The sequence below is a fragment of the Ipomoea nil genome, unplaced genomic scaffold (genome assembly GCF_001879475.1).
Source record: "Ipomoea nil cultivar Tokyo-kokei standard unplaced genomic scaffold, Asagao_1.1 scaffold0188, whole genome shotgun sequence".
Taxonomy (NCBI): Eukaryota; Viridiplantae; Streptophyta; class Magnoliopsida; order Solanales; family Convolvulaceae; genus Ipomoea; species Ipomoea nil.
In genome coordinates this window covers 3251107-3275608 of record NW_017616616.1, presented here as the reverse complement: position 1 = coordinate 3275608, position 24502 = coordinate 3251107, and the positions used below count along the sequence as shown (strand labels likewise).

General features: G+C 33.2%; 2 protein-coding genes across 3 annotated transcripts; one reads left to right on the top strand and one right to left on the bottom strand.

Annotated features, from left to right (window-relative positions):
• The first annotated feature begins 1830 nt into the window (after positions 1–1830).
• LOC109183395 (probable pectinesterase/pectinesterase inhibitor 17) lies at positions 1831–24228 on the top strand. Of its 2 annotated transcripts, XM_019333477.1 has the most exons (5): positions 1831–2724; positions 3168–3852; positions 13132–13135; positions 13315–13321; positions 24217–24228. In XM_019333477.1, exons 1-3 carry the CDS (start codon positions 1848–1850, stop codon positions 13133–13135), a joined length of 1566 nt encoding a protein of 521 aa, XP_019189022.1. In that variant the 5' UTR covers positions 1831–1847; the 3' UTR covers positions 13315–13321; positions 24217–24228. The 2 variants fall into 2 exon arrangements, with proteins under 2 accessions (XP_019189022.1, XP_019189027.1); XM_019333482.1 differs by lacking the exons at positions 13132–13135; positions 13315–13321; positions 24217–24228 and having other exon boundaries at positions 3168–3896.
• On the bottom strand, positions 9093–10296 carry LOC109183445 (auxin-responsive protein SAUR36-like). Its single transcript, XM_019333542.1, has one exon. The coding sequence runs from the start codon at positions 9787–9789 to the stop codon at positions 9283–9285; it is 507 nt and encodes a 168-aa protein (XP_019189087.1). The 5' UTR covers positions 9790–10296; the 3' UTR covers positions 9093–9282.
• Positions 24229–24502: the final 274 nt, after the last annotated feature.

Below are 24502 nucleotides of genomic sequence, written 5' to 3'. Positions count from 1 at the left end.
TTTACTGTATGTTCGATATTAAAATATTACTGTACAAAGATTTTTATTTTTATTTTGAAAGCATTACTGTACCGAAAATGTAAAAGAAATAGCTTACAACTATATGTCATCACTTCTTTTTGCACTCAAAGATGCGTGGAACCTATTGCACCCAAAGGCCAAAGCTGCTTACCCCTTTTTTTTTTCACCCTAAATGCATGGGACTTTAATAAGTTTTTTGGCAAACTAAGACCTTTTTTTAATATAATTAGCTTATCAGTTAATTTTTATTTATTTAATCATTATTAGCTATTTGACTTGGTTAAACCCCAATATGAGTGTTTGATTATTTAGAATTTTGTAACAGCTTATTGCTCTAAAATGCTAAAATTTAAAAAGTTGATCAAAACAGTTTTTTCTATCAGCTTTTAAAAAAAAGTCATTTTGCATGTAATCAGGCTGACAGTTAATTTACCATACATCTTTTTACAACCAGCTAATGCTATCAACTAGTCATCTTATTAGAGCAACAATTACTTTATTGGTGATGCCCTAATAATGGTATTATTGTATTTATCACTTTTTAAAGATTATAACAATAATGTTGTAATTACAGTTTAAAATTATTCATTTTAGATATTTATAACGATAGAGTTAATATTATTTTCACTAAAACTCGAAGCCACAACTTTTCATATGAGAACGCAATTGGGTGCCACTAAATCACAAGGTCATTGGAATATTAGCTATCAATCAATATGTCTCATGGTTAAAAAATAAATTTGAAATTAAAAAAAAAAAAATTTAAAAAAAAAGAGTAGATCAATTTCATCAACATTTTGAAATTTCAAATTTTATAATATTTAATGAATTGACCAATCTTTTTTTCTTTAATTTCTAACAATTGGATCATGACGACTCAATTATATACGTAGTATTTGAATAGTCAACATTCCTAAGCGATACTTTCGACGGTTTCAGCTCAGCCATATCCATCTCGATTTTGTCCATCTAATATTCTTCTAAGTCAACGCCCATGCAACTGGCAACTTAAATAATGTTCTTATTCTGAGATTTTTATCCAATTGGAAAAATAAAATTAAAAACCATAAGGGAAAATCTATTTTTAGTCCTCAATTGTTCTTTTATATTTGTTTTAGTCTTTATTTTTTATTTGTTATAATATACACCATTAAATCTTCAAAAAAGTTACAATTTTAACCTATAAATAAACAAAATTATTAAATTTTATTAAAATTTTACTTAATACATACATGAGTATTTTAAAATTTTATTATCTTTATTCTTTATTACCTTTTTAATTTTGGTATTTAATTTGAAAAATAAAGAATTAACGACATTTTTCCCTAAAACGTTTCATCTTTAAGTTTGGTACATCATCATCATCCCTATTTTTACTACACGAAACTGTTTAAATAATCGAAGTTTTTTATTTTTTAAATGTAATATCAAGACTAAAAAAATATTATAATTAAAGAAAAAATATTAAAAAGTACTAAATTACTCATGCACTAAATAAATTTTTATAGATTTTAATAGTTTTGTTGTTTCAGGGGTTAAAACTGCAACGTTTTTTAAAGAGTTATGGGTATATATTGCTGCAATAAAAACTTCGATAGCAAGGAACAATTAATAAACTAAAAATGCATTTTTTTTCCTCAAAACATAATTAGTTGAAAAGTAGAACCAATATGAATATGGAAATTAAAAAGAAATGTGGAATTGTAGATGATGCGTCACCATCGCCAAGCCTGCATTCGATCACCCCAATGCTTCCATATAAAGAAACTAAGACGAAGCCTGCAGAAACCACACAACCAAAGCTCTATCTCACATAGTGATCGAAAATGGCAAATCTTCCATTGCTATTCACTTGTTTATTCCTAACCGTGTTTATTTTCACGACTGTTTCCGGCTATTCTCCAGCTGAGATAAAATCTTGGTGTAGCCAGACCCCGTACCCGCAACCATGCGAGTATTACCTGTCTCGGGGCCGCAACAATGGCGGACAGATTAAGGATAAAACGGATTTCCTTAATGTTGCCATGGAAGTGGCGCTTGAGCATGCCATGCATGAGAAAGCTAACACGTACTCGTTAGGCACGAAGTGCCGTAACGAGCAAGAAAAGGCTGCATGGGAGGATTGTTTGGAGCTGTACGAGAATATGGTTGTGAAAATCAACGTTACAGTTGATCCCAATATTAAGTGCTCGGCTGCGGACGCGCAGACATGGCTCAGCACGGCCCTGACCAACATGGAGACATGTTGGGCCGGGTTTGTAGACGTTGGCATCACGGGCAACATCATGCCCATGATGTCACGCAACGTGTCGTATTTGATCAGCAACACTTTAGCCATTAACAAAGGTTACACGGGCAACAACAATGAGCCCACTGGCTACACGGATGGTTTCCCCGCTTGGACTAAGCCCGGTGACCGGAAACTCTTGCAGTCGTCGGCTGCTTCTAAGGCGGATGTTGTGGTGGCGCAAGATGGGTCCGGGGACTATAAGACCGTGACGGAAGCTGTGAATGCGGCGGGGAAGAGAAGTGGGAGTGGGAGATATGTGATATATGTGAAGGCAGGAGTGTACAAGGAAAATGTGAATATTGGTAGCAAATTGAAAAATATCATGATGGTGGGTGATGGAATTGGGAAGACGATTATCACCGGAAGCCAAAGCGTTGGAGGCGGCACCACCACCTTCAATTCCGCCACCGTCGGTAAGTAGTCACTAAGCCATGCATAAGTATAAATGTTTGTTTAATTTTGCACACAAAAGGCAAGGTAAATCAGGGTGATTCAACTGCTCATTAAATAGAAAGATCAGGGTTTGACTGTTTGGACCTCCCAATAAACAAATAAAACTCTTACACTGTAACTGTCAAATCTAGATTAAGGGTTTTGCCAACCATTTAAGTATCTAACACTCACTCGTGTTGAGCATATAGCCATTAATGTGCAATCCAACTATCAGCTACTTTTAGTTGACATGGAGAACATCCTTCAAATTGATATCAGAACCAGACCAAAGGTCATGAGTTGCTTGAAACCCACTGCACACGTAAGGGACAGTTTAAGCTGTTGAGACGGAACTCCAATTATCAGGAACTAAAGATTTGTTTAATTTATTTTAATTACTGATGGAATTTAAATATATATACAGCTGTGAGTGGAGATGGGTTTATTGGACAAGGCATAACATTCAGAAACACCGCCGGAGCGGCAAACCATCAGGCGGTGGCGCTGCGGTCCGGCTCCGATCTCTCAGTGTTCTACCAATGCAGCTTCGAGGGCTACCAAGACACACTCTACGTCTACTCCGACAGGCAATTCTACAGAGAATGCGACATTTACGGCACCGTCGACTTCATCTTCGGAAACGCCGCCGCCGTCTTCCAAAACTGCAACATTTATGCGCGAAACCCACCAAACAAGACCAACACCATCACCGCCCAAGGCCGGACCGACCCAAACCAGAACACCGGAATATCAATCCACAACAGCAAAGTCACGGCGGCGTCCGACCTCAAAGGCTCTCTAGGCTCCGTCAAGACCTACCTGGGACGGCCGTGGCAGCAATATTCCCGCACAGTCTTCATGAAAACCTCCCTCGATAGCTTGATTGATCCGGCGGGATGGTTGCCGTGGGATGGGAATTTCGCGCTAAATACATTATACTACGGCGAGTACTCGAACACCGGGGCGGGGGCGTCCACGGCCAACCGGGTGAAATGGGCCGGTTATCATGTGATCACCAGCGCAACGGAGGCGTCCAAGTTCACCGTCGGCAACTTCATCGCCGGTGGCTCATGGTTACCCGCCACAAACGTGCCATTCACTTCTGGTCTGTAATACCTATTATTAATTAAGTTGATAGAAGCGTGTGATTAAGTGATTTTGAAAGAAAAAAGTAGTATTCATATAAGTCATTGTATAATACACTTTGTATTGCTGTTGATTGTCATTCATTGTACCAAGTAATAAATTAAATATTGAAATTTTCTAATTTCAGAAAACATTATAGAAATGTTAAATAACCCATTAAATTACTTCCTGCAATTAAAATCTGGTCAAATATACTTTCTCGATCTATTAAATTAAAACATAAAGAGTCAATATCGTCCCACTTGGACGAGACATGAATCCATGACCTCCCATTTGAGAGAGTTACTCCATGCAACTTTTAATTAGGCGTCACATTACTTACGTGGATTATTATGTGACAAATTTTTTTTTTTTTAATTATTGCAAATTTCCACTTTTAGTTAGAAAATTCGTTGTACATGTCACCAATCTTGCCGTAGAAGTCAACGAAAACGCATTCTGAGAGGCGAAGCTTTGTCTCTAGTTGCATGAGACAAAGCTGTCTGATATCCGAGAATGCTTCGTCTCCGGCGGCGACGAATTGAAGTGAACGTCGTCGAAGTCTCCGGTTGGCTGGTCGTCTGAGAAAACATTCCTATGTCGTGACAGACAAATCAACGCCGTCACTTCAATACGTTGGACCAGCTTGAAGATGACATCACGACGTCCAAGTCCAAGTCCACCCGCCATGTATATATATGACATCTCCATCCGCTTTGAGTAAAACGCACGCCGGGCTCTTGGCCAAATTATTGTGTGGATCATGATTCACACAGTGGTGTGGACGATAACAGAAAGTATATTTTTAATATATTAAATGTATATTATTTGTGTACTGAATGATTATACAATATAATGTTCATTCAGTACACAAATAATTTACATTCACTAAATATAACGTACATTTTTAATATACAAAAGTATATTATTTTTGTACTGAATGTACATTATTTTATTGTATACAAAATATGATCCACACAATAATGATTGAGCCTCTCAAAAATGGGCTTCCGATTTGTAAACTTTGCGGAAACACAAAGCCTAAATTGAGTGGAATGGTACTAATGGGCCTGGACCGAAGGTGGCTTCCTGCTGGTTATATGCTTTAATCATACCTTTGTGACAATTGACAAATAGCTTTCCTCAACGGTCCATGCCAATAAATGGGTAGTAAATACAAATTTTTTTTTTTTAAAGCTAATAAACGATGTCGTTTTAGTAAATGGTTAGGAATAGTGACAATGACAAACACATTTCTGCCGATGACTTAATATATCAAATTTTTGGTCACAAGTCAAAATATTGACGGATAAAGAATAGTGATAATGAATTTTTCAGATCGACAAATTGGTTCGGTAAATGAGGATGAAGGGTCTTATGTGTGTCCTTGGTTGGCTTATGGTCCTGGTCCTTGTCCGTGGGTTGTGCTTGTCCTAGGTTTGGTCAACCCGGAATCTCAAAGAGGCGTTTTGCCTATCTTTGGAAAGTGTGGTATGTGTAATTTGTTAACATATTTTGGGAAAGGGTACAGTTTTGATATGATCAGAACCTAATCAATTTGTGATCAATTATTAGCAGATTTTTAGGAATTCAGCTTCTTAAATTAGTCAAGAGCATTAAATTTCTAACTTTTATAAATACATTGAAAAAGGATCTTAAGTGATTTGCATTTTGCAATCTCAAATACCCAAGAGAATTGTTGTTTTGTTGTGTTTCTTTTTGTATACTCAAGATTCCAGTGACTAATTCTTCGCTGAACTGTAGGCACCTCTTTTGGGTGGGACAGCTGACTTGGAAATTTAAGGTTGCTTCATTCCAAAGCAAGGAATTTGAACCCTTGACCTTAACCTTCCACTCAACCACACCCTCCAAGTTGTTGTTTTGTTGTTAATCACTCTTATATCCAAGTTTACTCTAATTCATATGCAATTTTATGTTGGCCGACTATTAACTTCTAAAGTTATAAATTCAACATGTCCATAACGATCATTTTTAACCGCAAATCTTAAAGTTTAGCTCACTTTTGAATGTTCGGAAAAAAGTACGATAACAATGAGAAAGCAAATAGATCACGACATTGAAAAACGAAACCTCGAAAAGTGGTACAACCTTGGTCCTCCAGTTGCCCAACGCCGGGACCAATGTTTGATAGCTTTTGCGTTTGTCCACTGGTCCCTAGCTAATTGTCATATATGTGTAGGCATCGAACTATATGAAGCAAGTTGGGCATTTGGGTTTTGTAGCTTATCCTGGGAATTGTGTTTTGATATGATGAGACATCTTCACCAATCATACAATTGATTCTAACAAGTGATAGCAGATAGCCTCTTCGATGAAGACAATTTTGGAGAGATTTAGGTGACATTTAATGCCAGATCGCAATCCAATTTTCTTGATCTCCATTGCAATTCCCCCAAATCCTTGCCGCACATTGCGTTTATAATGTTTAAGGTCGTGTATCCCACTATCCATCCAATCCCCAATTTTTTGTTGGGTGACAGATAAAAACCCGCGCTATACTCATATATCATATAAACTTTACTAGGAAGATCTTACATGACGAACTGAATTAAAAAAGTGTTAAATTGTTATATCATGGACCAGAATCCATATTGTATTGTAAATTCTGATACAAAAATTATATATGTACATTCAGTTAACATATTATGTACCTGCAATTAACAATTGATGTACATGTGAACAAATGATTTGATAATTGACACATAATATGATAGCTGTATGTATAAAAACTATCAACTGCAGGTATAGAATATGTGAACTATAAATACAGAAGGTTATTTTTAGACCAGGGTCTACAATGCAATGTAGACCCTGGTCAATAGTATAATTTGCCACAATAATTTACTCTTGACCTTTAAATATAATAATTATTTTCCAAATTCACTTAGTCACTCCTTTCTGGATAAATTAATGATATGATCGAAGTGACATCTAATCCTATAAATTTTGTTTTATGTGATGTAATTTTACCTAATTAATTTGTGATGTTGTGAGTTTCTCTTTTCTTTTTGTGACTGGGGGGCATGGGGAATAGATGGTAGCCAGCAAAGGAGACTGAGTTTCATTAGGAACATTATTAAAAAAAAAAAAAACAAAAACAAAATTAAAAAACAAAACAAAACAAAACAAAACAAAACAAGATGTCTTAGTTCTGTGGTGTCAAAATGAATTCTCATTCAATTTGCACCAAAATTTATTTTCTCTATAAATATGTTAAATAAAACACCATTTTTTTTTAATCTTCTCAAAGTATTAAAACAGTACCCAACCATATACCATGCATAACTCCACAAAAACTATCTCAAAAATAAAAATTTGACTCCAATTTGCTCCTTGTGAAGGGAACGCCCACGAGGGCTCACACTCCCCTCAGTTACGTTAGCACCTGGCTCACGGACTTAGCTCACTAGTTCAGTAGACAGTATTTGAGGAAGATACTAAGATTCAAACCTCAACAACAACAGTATAGGGATTATGTCTAAAGTGGACTGGGCAAATCCCTTGTGAATACCAGCATTTAACATGTATGCTGATCTATTGAATTACCGTGATTTACATGCTCTCAAATACTCTGTCAAACTAGAGTATGAGAGGTCTTTGGTCCTTAGGGTTGAGAATTCAACCTTTTAAGAGAAGAAGGTTGGCACTTGTCATACCTCAAATATTACAATATTCTCCACTAAAACTTTTCAGTATTTAGGAAAATGACACCAATGGCTATGAGCAACTTTGGCATAAACTATCTGACAATTTTTATGAACCAAAAAAAAAAAAAAAAAAAAAAAAAAAAAAAAAAAAACCTCCATATTTTTCTCTTTTTATTCGTTTTTTTTTTTTTAATAGAAAGATAACGTCAATATACATAGGTTGCTTTCCCTTATCTTCTTCATTTATATATATTTTTTGAAATCTTATTTCTTAATATTAATCATTTTATAGTAAAATATTTGTTTCATTCATAAATGTAAAAAATACTTCCTTAGAGCATTCCCAATAAAAAAAAATCTTGAGTTTTTCATGATGCAGAGAATAAAGGAAAATGGAGACATAGGAAGTTTTACTGCAAAATTGAGCTTTTGAGGGCAATATTTGAGAAGGAGCAAAAAGAAAATCATGTGAAGTATAATTAGTGCACTTAGTAAGCACGTCACGCTGGTCGCCATCGTTATTTTTCTTTATTGTATTCTTTTTCTAATTTATTGATACACTTTATTTATTTGGTACCAAAATTTTTTTTCAAAGTTCAACGGATGATATTACTCTTAGAAAGGATTAAAACAAAACAAAAAGGGTTATGATTTTTTAAAGGATTTAAAAAGTTTTTAATGGGAATAATGGCTCACGACAATGTAATCGAATTCCTAAACAAACAAAAAACAAAAAAGTATTTAACGGGAATAATGGCTCACGACAATGTTTATTGAATACCATAAAATAAAATTAAAAAATTATTTTTAAATACAGTAATCCACACGTAGAAAAACATCGCACCCACGTCTCTACATTCTACATTCAATAGTATTTTTAACATATTTTCTAAAAGTATAAATGTTATATATTAATTAAAAATTAAATTATAAATAATTTGGCATTCAAAAAAAATTGTAATTAATTTGAATTATGTGTCATTAATTATATTATACACATAGAATTAAATTTTTGTGGTCTTTCGTGACCTGTTGATGGTTATATATATATAGAACAAACATATCTTTGTCCTGCCGTTCCATCAGAGAGAGCCGTTAGGACACGCATATTGCATACCTATATATGACACTTCATATTCATGCAAATTATATACGTGTGTGTATAATATTGTTGTGAATTTATTAAAAAATTTAAAAGATAATTTTTTATGTAAATGATTCTAACTTAATGTCAAATTTATAATTGAATTTTTTTATCTGACCATAAATTTTTGCTATAAAGATACACGAATAAGCTGGACGAGACCCACACACTACGGACACACTTTTAATAATTAAAAAGTTAAGTATAATTCATTTTAAAACTTGAGAATTAAAAACTTTGAAAATTCCCCATAGTTGAAGAATCGGAATTGAAATTGATCTTTTTTGCTCGAGTTTTTTTTCACTTGATTTAGTCTCCAACTATTAATTTTTTCACATTTAATAATCCGAGATTAAATGTAAAAATAATTTTATAGTCGTAAGATCAAAAGTGAAAAAATAACATTAAATTAAAAAAAGGTGGAGAATTCTTATATATATTCTTATGTACTATACATCACTAATAAAGTAATAATTTATCATTACAATACTGATGGATATCATTCAAGGAAAAAAAAATATAAACTAAAAATAAACACCCAAAAAATGGAATGTCATTAATTAATTAAGGTTTTGTCGTCGTCGTCGTCATCATCAAACACTTCACCGGCGCCGGGAAACCATTCTGCCGGAGCCGCAACTCTCCCTGATGATCCGGGTCTGAACGCGCTCAAACTCCGAGATCCGGCAAGGGAGGGTGATGCCGCCGGGGTGGTTGAACCCGAATTCCTTCTCCGCTTCACGGAGAAGCTCGCCGAACAAAGGGTGGTTGAAGTAAATCACCGGCACTAAAACCCGGGTGAAGTCTTCGCCTTTCTCGCCGCCGACGTACACCGCCAGATGCCCTTTCGGCACCGCCGCCGCCCGCTCACTCACCGCCTCTTTCCCCGCCGGCAAGTAACCCGAAAACTGCGCCTTGGAGCAAATCGCCTTGGCCTTCGTCCCCAACCGCCGCGTCCAGCTCACGACCGAGTGGATAATCTTCCCCTGAAACCGCGGCGCCGCGTCCAGCCGCTGGTAGTTCCCCGAACAACGGTGGCGCCGGAACATACACCGGAAAAGCGTCGTCACCCGATGCTTCACCGAAAACCCCCGCCCCAGCCGCCGCATATTCGCAGGAAACCCAGAAACAACACACTCCCAATCCCCCAATCCCCCAAAAACCAAGAATCACAGTTAAACCAAACAAACCTTCCTTAAAAAACTCGAAACACGACGAAAACGCGAAATCCCCAGTATTTTTTTTCCTATTTTTTTACGAAAAAGGCCAAGGATCCGCCAAGCACATGGCTAACCTAAACAGAGTAAGGCAAACCTCGGACAGAGAATTAGGTATATTGGACATGACGATTCCTCCTTCTGCAATCACAACATGAGCGTTTCATTCCCAATGCTAAACTTTCTACTTCTGTACGAGGTCTCAGGCCAGGCTCTCCTTATCTTTCCCAACCAGACAACAAAACGAGAACGACAAACAACAAAAGATACCAGAACCCAGAAGAAAAAACAGAACCCGAAAGCTAAAGTTTCATAGAGACGTTAAAGAACAAAACTTCTCAGAGGTGGGTGGCTGATATCGATCGCCACAATGAGAAAAATCAGTGAGTGTTTATGACTTTTATATAACGAGGCTGCCGTATGTTGGCAAGGGTTTATATAATATAAAAATATGGTAAAATAGGTCCCGGGGTTTGTACTCAAAAAAATAAAAAATAAAAAATAAATAAAAAAATAAAAAAGAGGTTCCGGGATTTAGTGCTTTGTGGTCTGACTTGATTTCACGATTAAAAGCTGTACTGTATTGTGGTGGTCTGAATCTCATTGAAAATCTGAATGGATTCCATCCATCTGACTGTTGATTAAGTAATTACAAAATTACAAAATATGATAATGTTTGTTGAGTTGTTGAGTCACCGTGATTTATATATTCTCAAATGTTTTATAACTCAGGTGGCGGAGATATTGACTCTTTGAACTACAAGAAAGTATAAAACAGATATTGCCATGTAATACACTTAGGGTGTGTTTGGTTGGTAGGTTTTGCCCATAGGAATGGGTATGAAAGTGATTGTTGTCGTTTGGTTGATAAGTTTTTAGAACACTATTATGAGTTTCGAATACCCCATCAATTGAAAAACCCATACCCAAATAAAATAAGGGTTTCATTCCCTTATTCATTCTCAAGCACAACTATTAGTAACCATTCACATTCCACCATACTACCAAATATGTTAAATACTTCCACCAAAACCCATTACCATTACCAAGTATTTGATACCCATTCCAATTCCGATTCCTATGTGCGAACCAAACACACCCTTAATAGTACTAAAAAAAAATTACAAAATTAAGTTTGACTGTGATTTTTCCATGAAAATATAGTAAAATAAAACAGGAAAACACTCCGTTACTCCTTATACTACGGAAGTGTTGGGGATTTGACTTTGATTTCGGCCGTCGGATCTGTTTTTGTGAGGTGATGTGGAAGGTTTTGCTAGGTTAGTTGGCGGTTAGTGGAAGATTTGCCGTCAGATTAGTCATCGTTCGGTGGGTTGTACTTGTCGTACGTACTATTCAATGTTGGATGACTAATATATATATAGTATATATACAATATACAATTTACTCCTTATTTTTTAATGAGAAATGTTATAATAAATACTCGTAATAAGGACAGTTTGTTGGGACATCCTATATAAGTAAGAAAGATGACTTTTTTTAGGGATTAAGAAAATATCATGTTTATCCAAAATATATTAGAATTGATAATTTTACAAATTGAAACAGATTTCGATTATCTGAATCATATTTAATGGGTATTTTATTATCTTTTAATATGGTATATGTAATTATGTATATATAAATGGATTTGCACTAGAGCTGTCAATGCACGCTGGCGGGGCGGGGCCCGCCAAAGCCCGTCTCTTTTTTTTTTTTTTTTTTTTTTTTTTTTTTTTTTAAATTATGTGTGAAGTGTCCCTAAACTCTAAACTCTAATGTGACTATGTTAATAACTTAATTGTTATCTACTTAAAATACTTATTCATAAGAAAATAACATAAATTTGTTCATCACAACATGACAACAATGACACCAATAAAGGTAAGTATAATTACCGAAAAACCGATAACTAATAACCAAACCGACGGATAATTTCGATTAACGGTTGGTTATAAGGCAAAAAAAAAAAAAATCAGTTATTCAACTATTTGGTTATGAAGGTGTAATAATCGCGGTCACTGAATAACCGATACTATTATATATCTATATCTATATATATACACACAGAGTAACTAATATATAATATATATATATATATATATATATATATATATATATATATATATATATATATATATATAACTATAATAATAAAACAATAAAAATAAAATAAAAAAGCGGTCTGGTGAGCTAGCCCGCCAGCCCGCGGGCAAAAAAGTCCGTTTTGAAAACGGGCTTCAAAAACATAAGCCCACTCCGCCTTTTTGGCAGGCGGGGCGGGAAAGCCTTTCGGGGCCAATTTGTGAAAGTCGATGACCAATTTGTGAATTTTGCTATAGTCGAGGTACCATTTTGGGTATTTACTCTTTCTCCAAAGTGGTTTTCCAACTTTTTAATTTTAAGTTAAAATGGTTATCCGTTAGCTTTGACGGTTAAGTTGGTGTTAAAATGAATGGCGAAACTGGAAATTTAGATTTTACACTCCAATTTAAAGTAATCTGTGATTCCTTTTAGCAATCTGTGCACATATTTCTTCAAATTAGGTTTTTGTTCTCTTAAATCTGCAATCAAAATGTGGGATAATCAACTAGAAGGTCAAAAAAGTTCATCTTCAACTTCATCCACATACTTACCAAGGCAAAGATTCCTGGTCTTCTAGTTGGTTATCCCACATTTTAATTGTAGATGTATGAGTACAAAAAATCTAATTTGAAGGAATATGTGCGCAGATTGTTAAAAGGAATCACATATTGCTTTAAATTGGAGTGCAGAACCTAAATTTTCAGTTTTATCCTTCATTTTAACACCAACTTAATGTCAAAGCTAACGAAGGACCATTTTAACTTATAATTCAAACGTTAAAGGACCACTTTAAAGATATTAAAAAGTCAATGAATCAATTTAAAAAAATGTCATAGTTGAATAACCATTTTGAGAATTCACACATATATGTAAAATTGTAACTTAAGAACAGCTGCAATTTTGTTTTATATATAAAGAGGCTTGTTGATCTTATCATCTCCGTACAGTACTAAAACACAGCCTCGTACGGGGTATCTTTTAAGACAGAAATTGATGATGAATTAAATACAGTTAGGCAGAAAATATTAATCTTGAATTATAATAATAATATTATTATTATTGATTAAAAAGTTTGCCGTAATTCAGGAAACGGTCCAAACGGACGATGACGATTGTTGTCCGTTAAAGCAAGTTTGGTCTTTGGATTAGTTGAGTATTATGACTATCTTTATTTGGGGAAAGATACTCTGCAACACCCTTTTGTAAAGTGGGTGTAATAAAGAATAAAATTATATGCTTTTATTTATATTATTATAATATTAAATAGGAAAATGATAACGTTTTGCTAGCTTTTAATTTTAAAGCAATCAAATCAAATGTGAGTAATCTCAGTGTGTTAGTCTTAATATATCATGGCTAGCTAAGCAAACATGGTGAAATCCAACCCAACGCAATCTTAATGTATTTTGGTTGAAAAATTCAATGAGATCTTACCGGACACAAACATAATTAGTCTCAGTATGTGAGATTAGTTTGGTTTTTAATTTTAAAACAACCATATAACATAGGCAAATCTCTGTATATGGATTCTATTATAATTATGACTGACTGAGTTGATGGGGATTATTCCTCGAGCACCGTGCCTATACGGTGGTTGATAACGGATCCTTGGGGCATGCCGTGCCTATACGGCGATCGACTGACCTAGAGGGCATGCCTTCTCGACCTTCTATGCTCACCCGGCTTGACTATTGGTGCCTCGCAGCGTGATGCAGTGTGCTCAGGAGTATCAGGGCACGTGGCCAAGGTCCCTTGGGCCTCAGCCTGTACCCGTGCATGGTCTCCACGTGCCGCTTGCCCAGGACCTGTCCCTTCGTGTTCCCTATAAATACCGCATTTATTATTGTAAGGAGAGACTTTTGGATGTTTCTACACACTAGCTATAGCTATTAGCTCGGATACCTCTGACCCACCTTCACGTATACTTCGGGCTCTTCTTATTAAACAAACAAGTAGACTAGGCTAGGGATCTGAACTCGGAATCAACCTGTGACCATACTTTGTAGAGAATACTCGTCGTATATACTACATCATGAGTAAACATGGTTAGATCAGCTCGAGTAGTCATAATATACCTTGACGGAAAAAACTTGATCAGATTTTTCCCAACACAAACATAATTAATCTTGGTACGTAGACCGGTTACTTAATAATTGGCAACATGACCCATGCCAAAATAGTTTTGAACTCAAAATTGAAATCTTGTTTATAAAAAAATATATTAACAAGCAAACAAGATTACAAAGAATCTAATCTTTATGGATTATGTTTCGGAAAAAGCCAAATCATTGCATAAGAATGATAAGATGTCGTCTAATCGTTTTAAAGAAAGCTTACTAATCAAATTTTGACAAGATTTATCCTGTTTAAAGGTGCGAAAAGACAAATCTCTGCAGCATCTAAAGTGTTGCCGCCATGATATGTTTTATAAGACTCACAAACGAGGATGAAAAAGCAAATCAGATGAATTTGAAACCTAATTCAAATGAATTATGTGTGCACTGTGCTAGTAACCTAGAACTTTAACAAGGTATTATACATATGCCATGTGTATTTCTCATTACACCAACTATTTTGACTTGAAATTAAATACCCAATTGCAAACCTTGTACTAAAATGATTTCTTTAACAATATATGAAATTGTGTACTAACATGTTTTTTCAATACAACGAAATAAAGAAAATATAAAACACGACATTTACTTAGGGCATTCACAACTCTTCTCCCCTTATCTTTTCAATTTGTAGTCCCAGCTCATACACATCATCATATAATATTTTCTCATTTTTTTCTACTATTTTTTTTTTTCCAGTTTCTCCCTTTTTGTGGATCCTACTCTTTCAAACTCATACACATCATCTATTATTTTATCCACCTTATATAATTAATAATTTCAACATTATAATTATATATAATTCTTATTTTAAATAAAATAAATTAATTTTTGAATTATGAAAAGTAAATATATTTTCATAAATTAAAATTCGCGTTTGAAATCGTCTACCGAACAAATTAATATCCAAAAGCGAATACAATATTTTAAATACTAAGTATATACCAACAGTTTATACAATTAACATTTTTAAAAATAAATTGAAATTGAAATTTTATAATAAAAAAAATATTGACCACATCAACGAAAACAGCAGCTATATAATTGGCTGCTTGCACTCTGTAAAATGTAGATTTGTAGACTATTTATCAACATAAATTTTTAATTGAGACATAACGCATTATTTAATTGATATCATGATCAAATCACTATATACAAGTAATATTTGAAGTACACCAAAAAAAAAAAAAAAAAAAAAAAAAAAAAAAAAAAAAAAACATACTTAAGAAACGTGTTGGGTGCATAATATAAATGTGCATCCTTCAATAATTCTACCATGGCCAACTCCTCCCAACTAACATGTCTTTTAAAGGTCAAACAATTAGATAAAGATAATAGTAGTAGTTGAAAGTTATAATCTATTGTTGAGGATAAATCTAAAAATAACAAGTTTACCTATTAAGATTTTGTCTTAGATTTCTTCTTCAAAAAAAAAAAAAAAATTATTTTAGATTAACTTAAACGTATATTTTTCTAATACAAATTTCAACCCTCAAGATACACTAAAATCTGACATATTAAGAGTAATCAAACATGTTATACGGGATAACATCTCAAAGGGTAAAAAATAACTCAATTCCTTTATAGGTGAGCAGACTCAAAACCTCTAAGCAGAAATTGAAGAGACCTACTATAGGACATCTTATTAGCACCTCATGGGTGATTAAACATATATTTTTAATACATAAATTTAAGGAAATAAAATATTTTGGATTCACTTTTTATTTACTATATTTTTTTATAATTCATTCAAAAAATTTCAATGAACAAGTAATTAAATGATTCTCTCTCTCAATATATATATATATATATATATATATATATATATATATATATATATATATATATATATGGACTGGTTGCTGTGCAAACATGACTTCTCGTGCGGTCGTGCGATCATGCACCATTAGATATGCATAATTACACCATAAAGTGTGAAAAATGCACCAATATGTGGTGCATTTTTATATTTCATTCTGCTTCATTTTTTAATACTATGTGGTGCATTTATACATAACGAATGGTGCAATCTGCATGACTCACTACTGGAAATTATTGAATTTCCGACCACCTGAAAGTGATCTTAAATCAAGTCGAAAGCAAAAAGTGGTCGGAAATAGTAACAAAGGTTTTTTCGGATACCAAAAGTGGTCGGAACAAGACTTTCGACTTGATTTAAGATCAATTTCAGGTGGTCGGAAATTTCATAATTTCTAGTAGTGACTGCACGGGAAGTTATGTTCGCACTTGAAACAGTATATATATATATATATATATATATATATATATATATATATATATATATATATATATATATATATATATATATATATATATATATATATATATATATATAATAGACGTATATGCTCATTAATAATTTAAATAAATATTGAGCGTAGCATTTCACTATCTGATTTCAGTATAATCCAAGAACATTGATCTGCTCCGTACGGTACCAAAATTTTGTCATCTCACTCAAAATAAAATTATATTAAAAAAAACCATAAAAACACAAATTAATTGTCTTAAACAAATGTTTGAATATTGAACAACGTAATCATACCTGGTCTGATCATCCAGAAGGAAAAAGACAACTTAATATACACTTTTTTTTTGTTACGTAATGCAACCATGCGTATATCTTTTCCTAATTATATTATATCCTAAATATGAAAACAAAAAAAAAAAAAAACAAAAACAAAAAAAAAAATCATTAGTAATCCTTCTCATTTTATATGCCTAAGTGGATTAATGATGATTAATTTATTAAAAGTTATAAATTTAAAACCAAAATAAAATGTTAATGGATTTATTTACAAATTTAAAAAATTTAGGCATCTAGTTGATTTTTCAATTAAAGTTTGAGGATTTATATGACCTTTTTCCTTATTTATGGTATGTGTGTGTTGACCATCGTATATATAAATGATGGATTTAATTAATCCGGGGTGGCCCGAATTATTAAACTCGGATAGGAACGTAATATGGGAAATATATAAACGGGAATAAACGATGTTGTAAGGCCGCAGGGACCGTAGGTCGTGAGGACCGTATATTATATTAAATGCCGTGAATAGGCTATTACAATGGTTCGCTATTACAAAGTATGTAAGTAGGATAGAATGTCCTGTTAGGATAGGTAGGGGGGCTTTTATACAAGCTTACCCCCAAACCGCCTCCCCCTAAAACGGGGGGCTGTTGGATCTCACGTTGACCGTGCCCGGTCTCGCGACCGGACCGAGCCCATCTCTGAAGGTCGGTCCGACCCCATGGAGAGGCCGGTCCGACCTCAAGCCGTGACTCGACCGGGCCGCGCTGTGGGGGCCGGGCCGAACCCATCTCTGGAGGTCGGTCCGACCCCGTGGAGAAGCCGGTCCGACCTCCAGTCGTGGCTCGCGCAGGGGCGAGTACACGGCACCGCCCCGGGACCCGTTCTTGCTCCGCGCCCTCGGGTCGGTTCGGGTCGATTCCTCAATATATCCATCAATAAAAATAATAGATATGTTATCTATCTATTAGTTTAGGGTTTTTAATTGGTGAGATATGTTTCATCATTGAGTCATCTAAATTAACCTGGAGGGTATGGTTGAATGGAAGGGACTCATCCATCCTTAACAAGGATTTGATCCTTGGCTTTGGGAATGGAGCAACCTTAAATCTCTAGGCCAGCTCTCCCATCCAAAAGATGTGCTTACAATTCAGCGAGGGAATTAATCACTGTGTGTACCAAAAAAAAATGGAGTCATCTAAATTGGGTCAATATTAATGAATTGAACTGCAATACCACACTTGGACTTCTCGAGCCCAATATCCTATCAATTTCATTTATTTTTTGGAACGATGAGCTCATAAAACATAAAGTCAATATTTGAAAGTGTGAACTAGGTAAATTTTCTTATTATATAATGGCTCACAAATTGCATAAAAGAGGAAAAATCGCATTAATAAGATCCAACATTGCGACATATATATTCAATTAAAAAAATAGTGATAATAATCAAACTCGTGACTTTTTAATACAAGAATCATATTGTACGATCTTCATTGTACTTTTCATTACCATGTGATTAGATTCAATATAAATTTAAAAGTAACACATTAATTGAAACAACATGCTACACAAAGTCTTATATTACTTTAGCAATCTAAGAAAAACATTTTAATTTATTTAAACACTCATATTGTTGATGGATGATGTACTATGACCCACGACCTGACACGAGAAGGGCAATTTATATCCTGCACCACAGCGTGCGTAGCATTGTGTGTCCAGGTGCAAAACAACGTTATTTCAGTTATTTTTTAAATTTCGCTACCCAGTGTTTGGCAGTTAATTTTCCTTAAAAAAAAAAATCATGTTCAAAAATGTACATAATGTTATACTAGAATACACATAATTGTATACATGAATGTACATAATTATATAACAAAATACACATACTCTTTTTTAAAAGATAATACACATAATCTAACATAATACATAATAAACATAAACTTTTAACATAAAAGTGATAAAACATAATACACAAAAATTTCCTGATTCAGATGTACATAATTGTGTGTGTGTGTGTGTGTGTGTGTATATATATATATATATATATATATATATATATATATAATTGTATAAAAAATGTACATAATAAAAAATATACATAATTGTATAAACAAATATACATAATCATGTCAACTTTCTACTGCGCCTCCCAAAACGACGTCGTTTTGGGAGGCGCGGGGTGCACAGTGCACAGTGCGCCGTGGTGCAGGGTATAACGATTGCACGAGAAGGAATGAACAATTGGGCCATTTGGACCTATTCGTAGTACAATAAGGAATTATTATTCATAATGTAACAATAATTGGATTTAATATTTCGCCTCCCCACCAAGGACTTTATGGTCCATTAGTATCCTATTGCTCTCTTATATGGGAGGTCTAGAGTTTGAATCTCGATATAACTGTAAATTGTATATGCGGGTATCCCTTTCTTTTGTAATATAAAAAAAAAAAAAAATTGTCTTCTCACTATTTCTAATGTAATAAGGACTTCTAATATAAGACACTCAAAGGTTTCTATTTTTCTTAGAGCTTCTAGCCCAAATATATATATATATATATATATATATATATATATATATATATATATATATATATAAATAGCCCCCATAGGCCCATATATGAAAAATGAAAAAGCAATATTCATCAATACCACATATTTAGGCAATTTATATCCTACACCACGGCGTACATTGCACTATGCGCCCAGATGCAAAACGACGTCGTTTTAATTATTATTTTTTTTTGAAATTTCCCGCCCCAGTGAATGGCAGTAGGCTTTTCTTTAAAAAAAAACCCGCTGTTCAAGAATGTACATAATGTTATACTTGAATACACATAATGTTATACATGAATACACATAATGTTATAACAAAATATACATACTCTTTTTAAAAGATAATACACATAATCTAACATAATACATAATAAACATAAACTTTTAACATAATACACATCAACTCTTAACATAATACATACAAATTTTCTGATTCGGATGTACATAATTGTATAAAAACAATGTACATAATTGTATAAAAAATACACATAACTGTATGAGCCAATACACATAACGTTGTGAACGAATACACATAACGTTGTGAATGAATACACATAATCTCAGCAACTTCCTACCGCGCCTCCCAACACGACCCCAAAACGACGTCGTTTTGGGAGGAGCGGCGCACAGTGCTATGTACGCCGTGGTGTAGGATATAACGATTGACATATTTATGCTCTTAATATTTTCTCTATATTTTTATACTCCTTATTTTAAGGGAAGTATTGACCAGATATTGACTACTCAAAAGTCATAAAACCAACAATTCTCTATAAGGTAATATATGTTCTCTATTTTCTCAATTTTAGAAAAAAAAAAATAATTTAAATGAAAATCATTAAAACCTTTCATTTTAGCACAAAAATCAATCGTTATATCCTACACCACGGCGCACATAACACTGTGCGCCGCGTGCTTCCCAAAACGACGTCGTTTTGGGGTCGTGTTGGGAGGCGCGGTAGGAAGTTGCTGAGATTATGTGTATTCGTTCACAACGTTATGTGTATTCGTTCACAACGTTATGTGTATTGGTTCATACAGTTATGTGTATTTTTTATACAATTATGTACATTATTTTTATACAATTATGTACATCCGAATCAGAAAATTTGTGTGTATTATGTTAAGTGTTGATGTGTATTATGTTAAAAGTTTATGTTTATTATGTATTATGTTAGATTATGTGTATTATCTTTTAAAAAGAGTATGTATATTTTGTTATAACATTATGTGTATTCATGTATAACATTATGTGTATTCAAGTATAACATTATGTACATTCTTGAACAGCGGGTTTTTTTTTAAAGAAAAGCCTACTGCCATTCACTGGGGCGGGAAATTTCAAAAAAAAATAATAATTAAAACGACGTCGTTTTGCATCTGGCCGCATAGTGCAATGTACGCCGTGGTGTAGAATATAAATTGCCCACAAAAATAAACAAATAAAAGATAATCCATCTCAATCAGATTGCCATTTGGGCCAATGTGGAACTGTCCAGAAAACTTTCTCAGCCCACTGAAGATTAATCTCTATCACCTTGTACAATCATAGATATATCACAGATCATAAGACAAAATAGCATATTTTAAGCCAACCAATTTATGATAAATTGATAATCGGTAAGTAAACTATTAATACAAATTAGAAGTTAGACTTTTATAAAAAGTCGATCCCATCAGGTATAATAACCCGTAAAGTATACAAAAAAAGATAATTGCATTAAAAAAATATTATGCAATGGGCTCCATAAAAATATTGTTGACAATAATCAAATACAAAAAATATATATTACTCACTCGACTATTGCATAAAAAACATTTTAACATTAGAAAATGCTTTAAATATAGAATGAGGTCTAATGGGTAGGCGGCCAAGTGAAGCAAATTATTCTATGGACTCGAGTCTACTTTGTAAGGTGAATATGAGTTTAAAATAAACAATTTACATACTTAATGTTCACAATTTTATAAAAAGTAAATTCTGAATATTAAATATGTATATTTTGTATTTTAGATTGGAATTCATCTTACAAGGCGGACCCTGATCCATGGTATAACTACAGGCCAAGTGCCCAATTGGCCGGTTGAGCTAACGGCCAATCATTATTGTGTGTTGTGTGGACCATATTTTGTCTACTGTAAAATAATGTACATTCTGTACAAAAATAATGTACATTGTATTTAGAGGATGTACATTATTTTTGTTCTGAATGTACATTATATTGTATAATGTACATTCATTACAAAAATAATTTAAATTTAGTATATTAAAAATGTACTTTTTATTACAGTCTACATAACATTGTGTGGATCGTAGTCATGACAATAATTTGCCGCAAACCTGCATACTATTGGCTGCGCCGCCTGCGCAGATCTGTTCACGTTTCTGTTAAAGTCCTCGTATGCATACCTCTTTGTCTGCGGCTGCACTTCGCCGCACAATATTATATCGATTATGTATATATATAAATATTTTAAAAGTTTTACATTACAATCAATTAATAAATATTTATCTGATCAAATAGAACTAATAACGGCATGTAATTATGTAAAAGATCCCCTATATGCGACGGTGGTTCAGAAGAGAATTGCGAACCATTCAATATGCATTCGTATTTTTTGGTGTATATAAATATATTATATGTGTAAGTAATTGGTGCATTTATGTAAGTAAAAAATGCAGGTAAAATCACTTACAAGTGTACCTACTTTCACCTACAAATGTATATAATTTTGCTTTATTAACATTCATTGATTTTCTACTTTGACTTACAAGTGCACCTACTTTCGCATAGGTGCACCTACTTATAACTATAGATGCACCTAGTTATAATTATAGATGCACCTAGACCTGGACACGTGACGCGCACTGGAAGGTTCGCAGTTCTCTTGGACGCGCGATTCGCACCTGAACACGAGTATATATATATATATATATATATATATATATATATATATATATATATATATATATATATATATATATATATACACGTATGTGTGTGTGCGCGCGTATACATATAAGACTAAATGTCATATACTTGAAGAAAACATGCCACATTAACTTCTTATCTAACTTAAAAGAAACTCTTTATATTTAAATATAAGATGTTATTTATTATTTTATGTTCACAATTTGAGATCAAAGTTTAACTGTTATTTGAAAGGAAATAAAACTTTAACTTTTGACTTTATAGGTATATTAATAGTTCGTCTGAACTGTTATATTAATTGTTAATATATATTTTTTAAAATTTTCATACATTGAAGTGAGAACAAAATAGCTCAAATAATTCTTGAACGATAGTTACTTATAGCATGAGCAAAAAATAACTACAAAATCTTGTCTGGCGGAGCATTTGAGCATATAGACCAAATTTCGAATCATTTAATGTCGAGATTATCTAGTTTACACACTTATTAACTTTACGATAAACATGTTCAATAAAGTAAATCTTATCTTATTGCAACAACTCCGGTTGCATTGAGTATCCGAAAAAGAAAACAAATTTATTAAAATGTTAGCACATCAAGAGAAGTAAGTCAATAATCTACATCAAGAAAATTATACACATGGAATTAAGATGCACTTGCTCGTTATATGTATCATTCAAGTTCCAAATATAAATTTATAATAGTCATCATTATTTTTTTTAGATGACGAAAAAAATATGTAATCATTATCTGAAGATGTATACTTGATAAATCTCATTCTTATATAATACGGAGTAGTTCACAAATTATACTTAACGATTAAATTATACTTAAGAAGATATTGTACAACGGGCTGAATCAAAATAGTGGTAGGAATAAGTTTTTGTTTTTATTTTTGCTTTCGATACTAAGCAAAATATTTCAGACATCAATGAACATAGACTTAAGAAGGAAAGGAAAATACTTGGGTATACTATCATTTTAAACTCCCAATTTGTACTCCCCTAACATGCTCTTGATGTAGACATTTTTCCGTGAACTCACATGATGAAAATAATCAATCTTGATTTGTCACCTTAAAAAGTATAAATGAGGGGTAGAATTTTGAGAGTTTATATAATAAAACTCAGACATAAATAGGTCATATCAATTTATCATCTAATACATTTGTAGGTACAACAATTGTCAGTAGGATTTGTAGACTTGGTAGGAAATTTTTGGCCAAATCTGATCAAATCTCCACTAGCCGAAGAAAATTGCATGATTTGTGCGACCAAATGTCGCGCATGTTTGTTAATGTTTGGTCTATAATTACTTTCTTTTTAATGCAAAGAAACGTTTTATGATACAAATAAATGATATAAAATTATTGAGATTTATTATGTTTTTAGATATGTGACAAATTTAAATAATAATATTGACTATTATTAGTTTGGGTACTTTTTTTCGTTTATTTTGTTGTGATGATGAAAATTTACAGTTACTATTTGAGAATGTGAACTAGGTAAATTCCACTCTTGAGTCTTGAAACTTTATAGTGAATAAATTTCACTATTGTGTAACACACTAACACTTTAACAGCTTATTTGGTTCGCTGGAGAATATTTGAAGGGAAATGGAATTGAAATTCCATGGAAAATGAATTCCAGGAAAATTGATTCAATTGTTTGGTTTGTGGAAATGAAATTACTGGGAATATGGATTCCATTGTTTGGTTGGATTTAGAAAGATAAGGAATAATGAATATAAAGACCAATATGCCCTTAAAAAGATGAATGAATAAATAGGTGTCTATGTAATTAAGAAATTTTCATAAGGGTAAAATGGTCCACTCATGTTATTTTTCTTCCCAATCCTTGTGGAAAACAAAATCTCACCCCTTTGCAAAGAATTCATTTTCCTCCATTTTGAGGAATCCATTTTCCAATGGAAAATGTTTTCCATCCAACCAAACAACATAAACCAATATTTTCCTTCACTTTAAAGAAAACATTTTCCATGAAAAATATTTTCCATCCAACCAAACCCCACTAAAGGTTTTTTTTTTTTTTTTTTTGGTTCTCCACTGAAAAGTTTTTTATAGTTTCCAATTTTATTTTTTTTTGAAAGAGAATTGAGAGATATTAATCATATTATACAAAAAGCGTCTCAATTTTGCTCGTAAGGAAGCCGGCAGAAAGCCATGGATATTATAAAACAAAGCTTGTAAAACAGCATCTGATTGGGCCTATTTTTATTTGGGCTCATCCCAGTATAGTGGAAATTGCTAAAGACAACAAAATTAGACAAATTAACCCAACATGGTAGCTCAAGTGGCAAATGAACTCTCTTTGTGGGAGAGAATTCCAGGATAACCTGG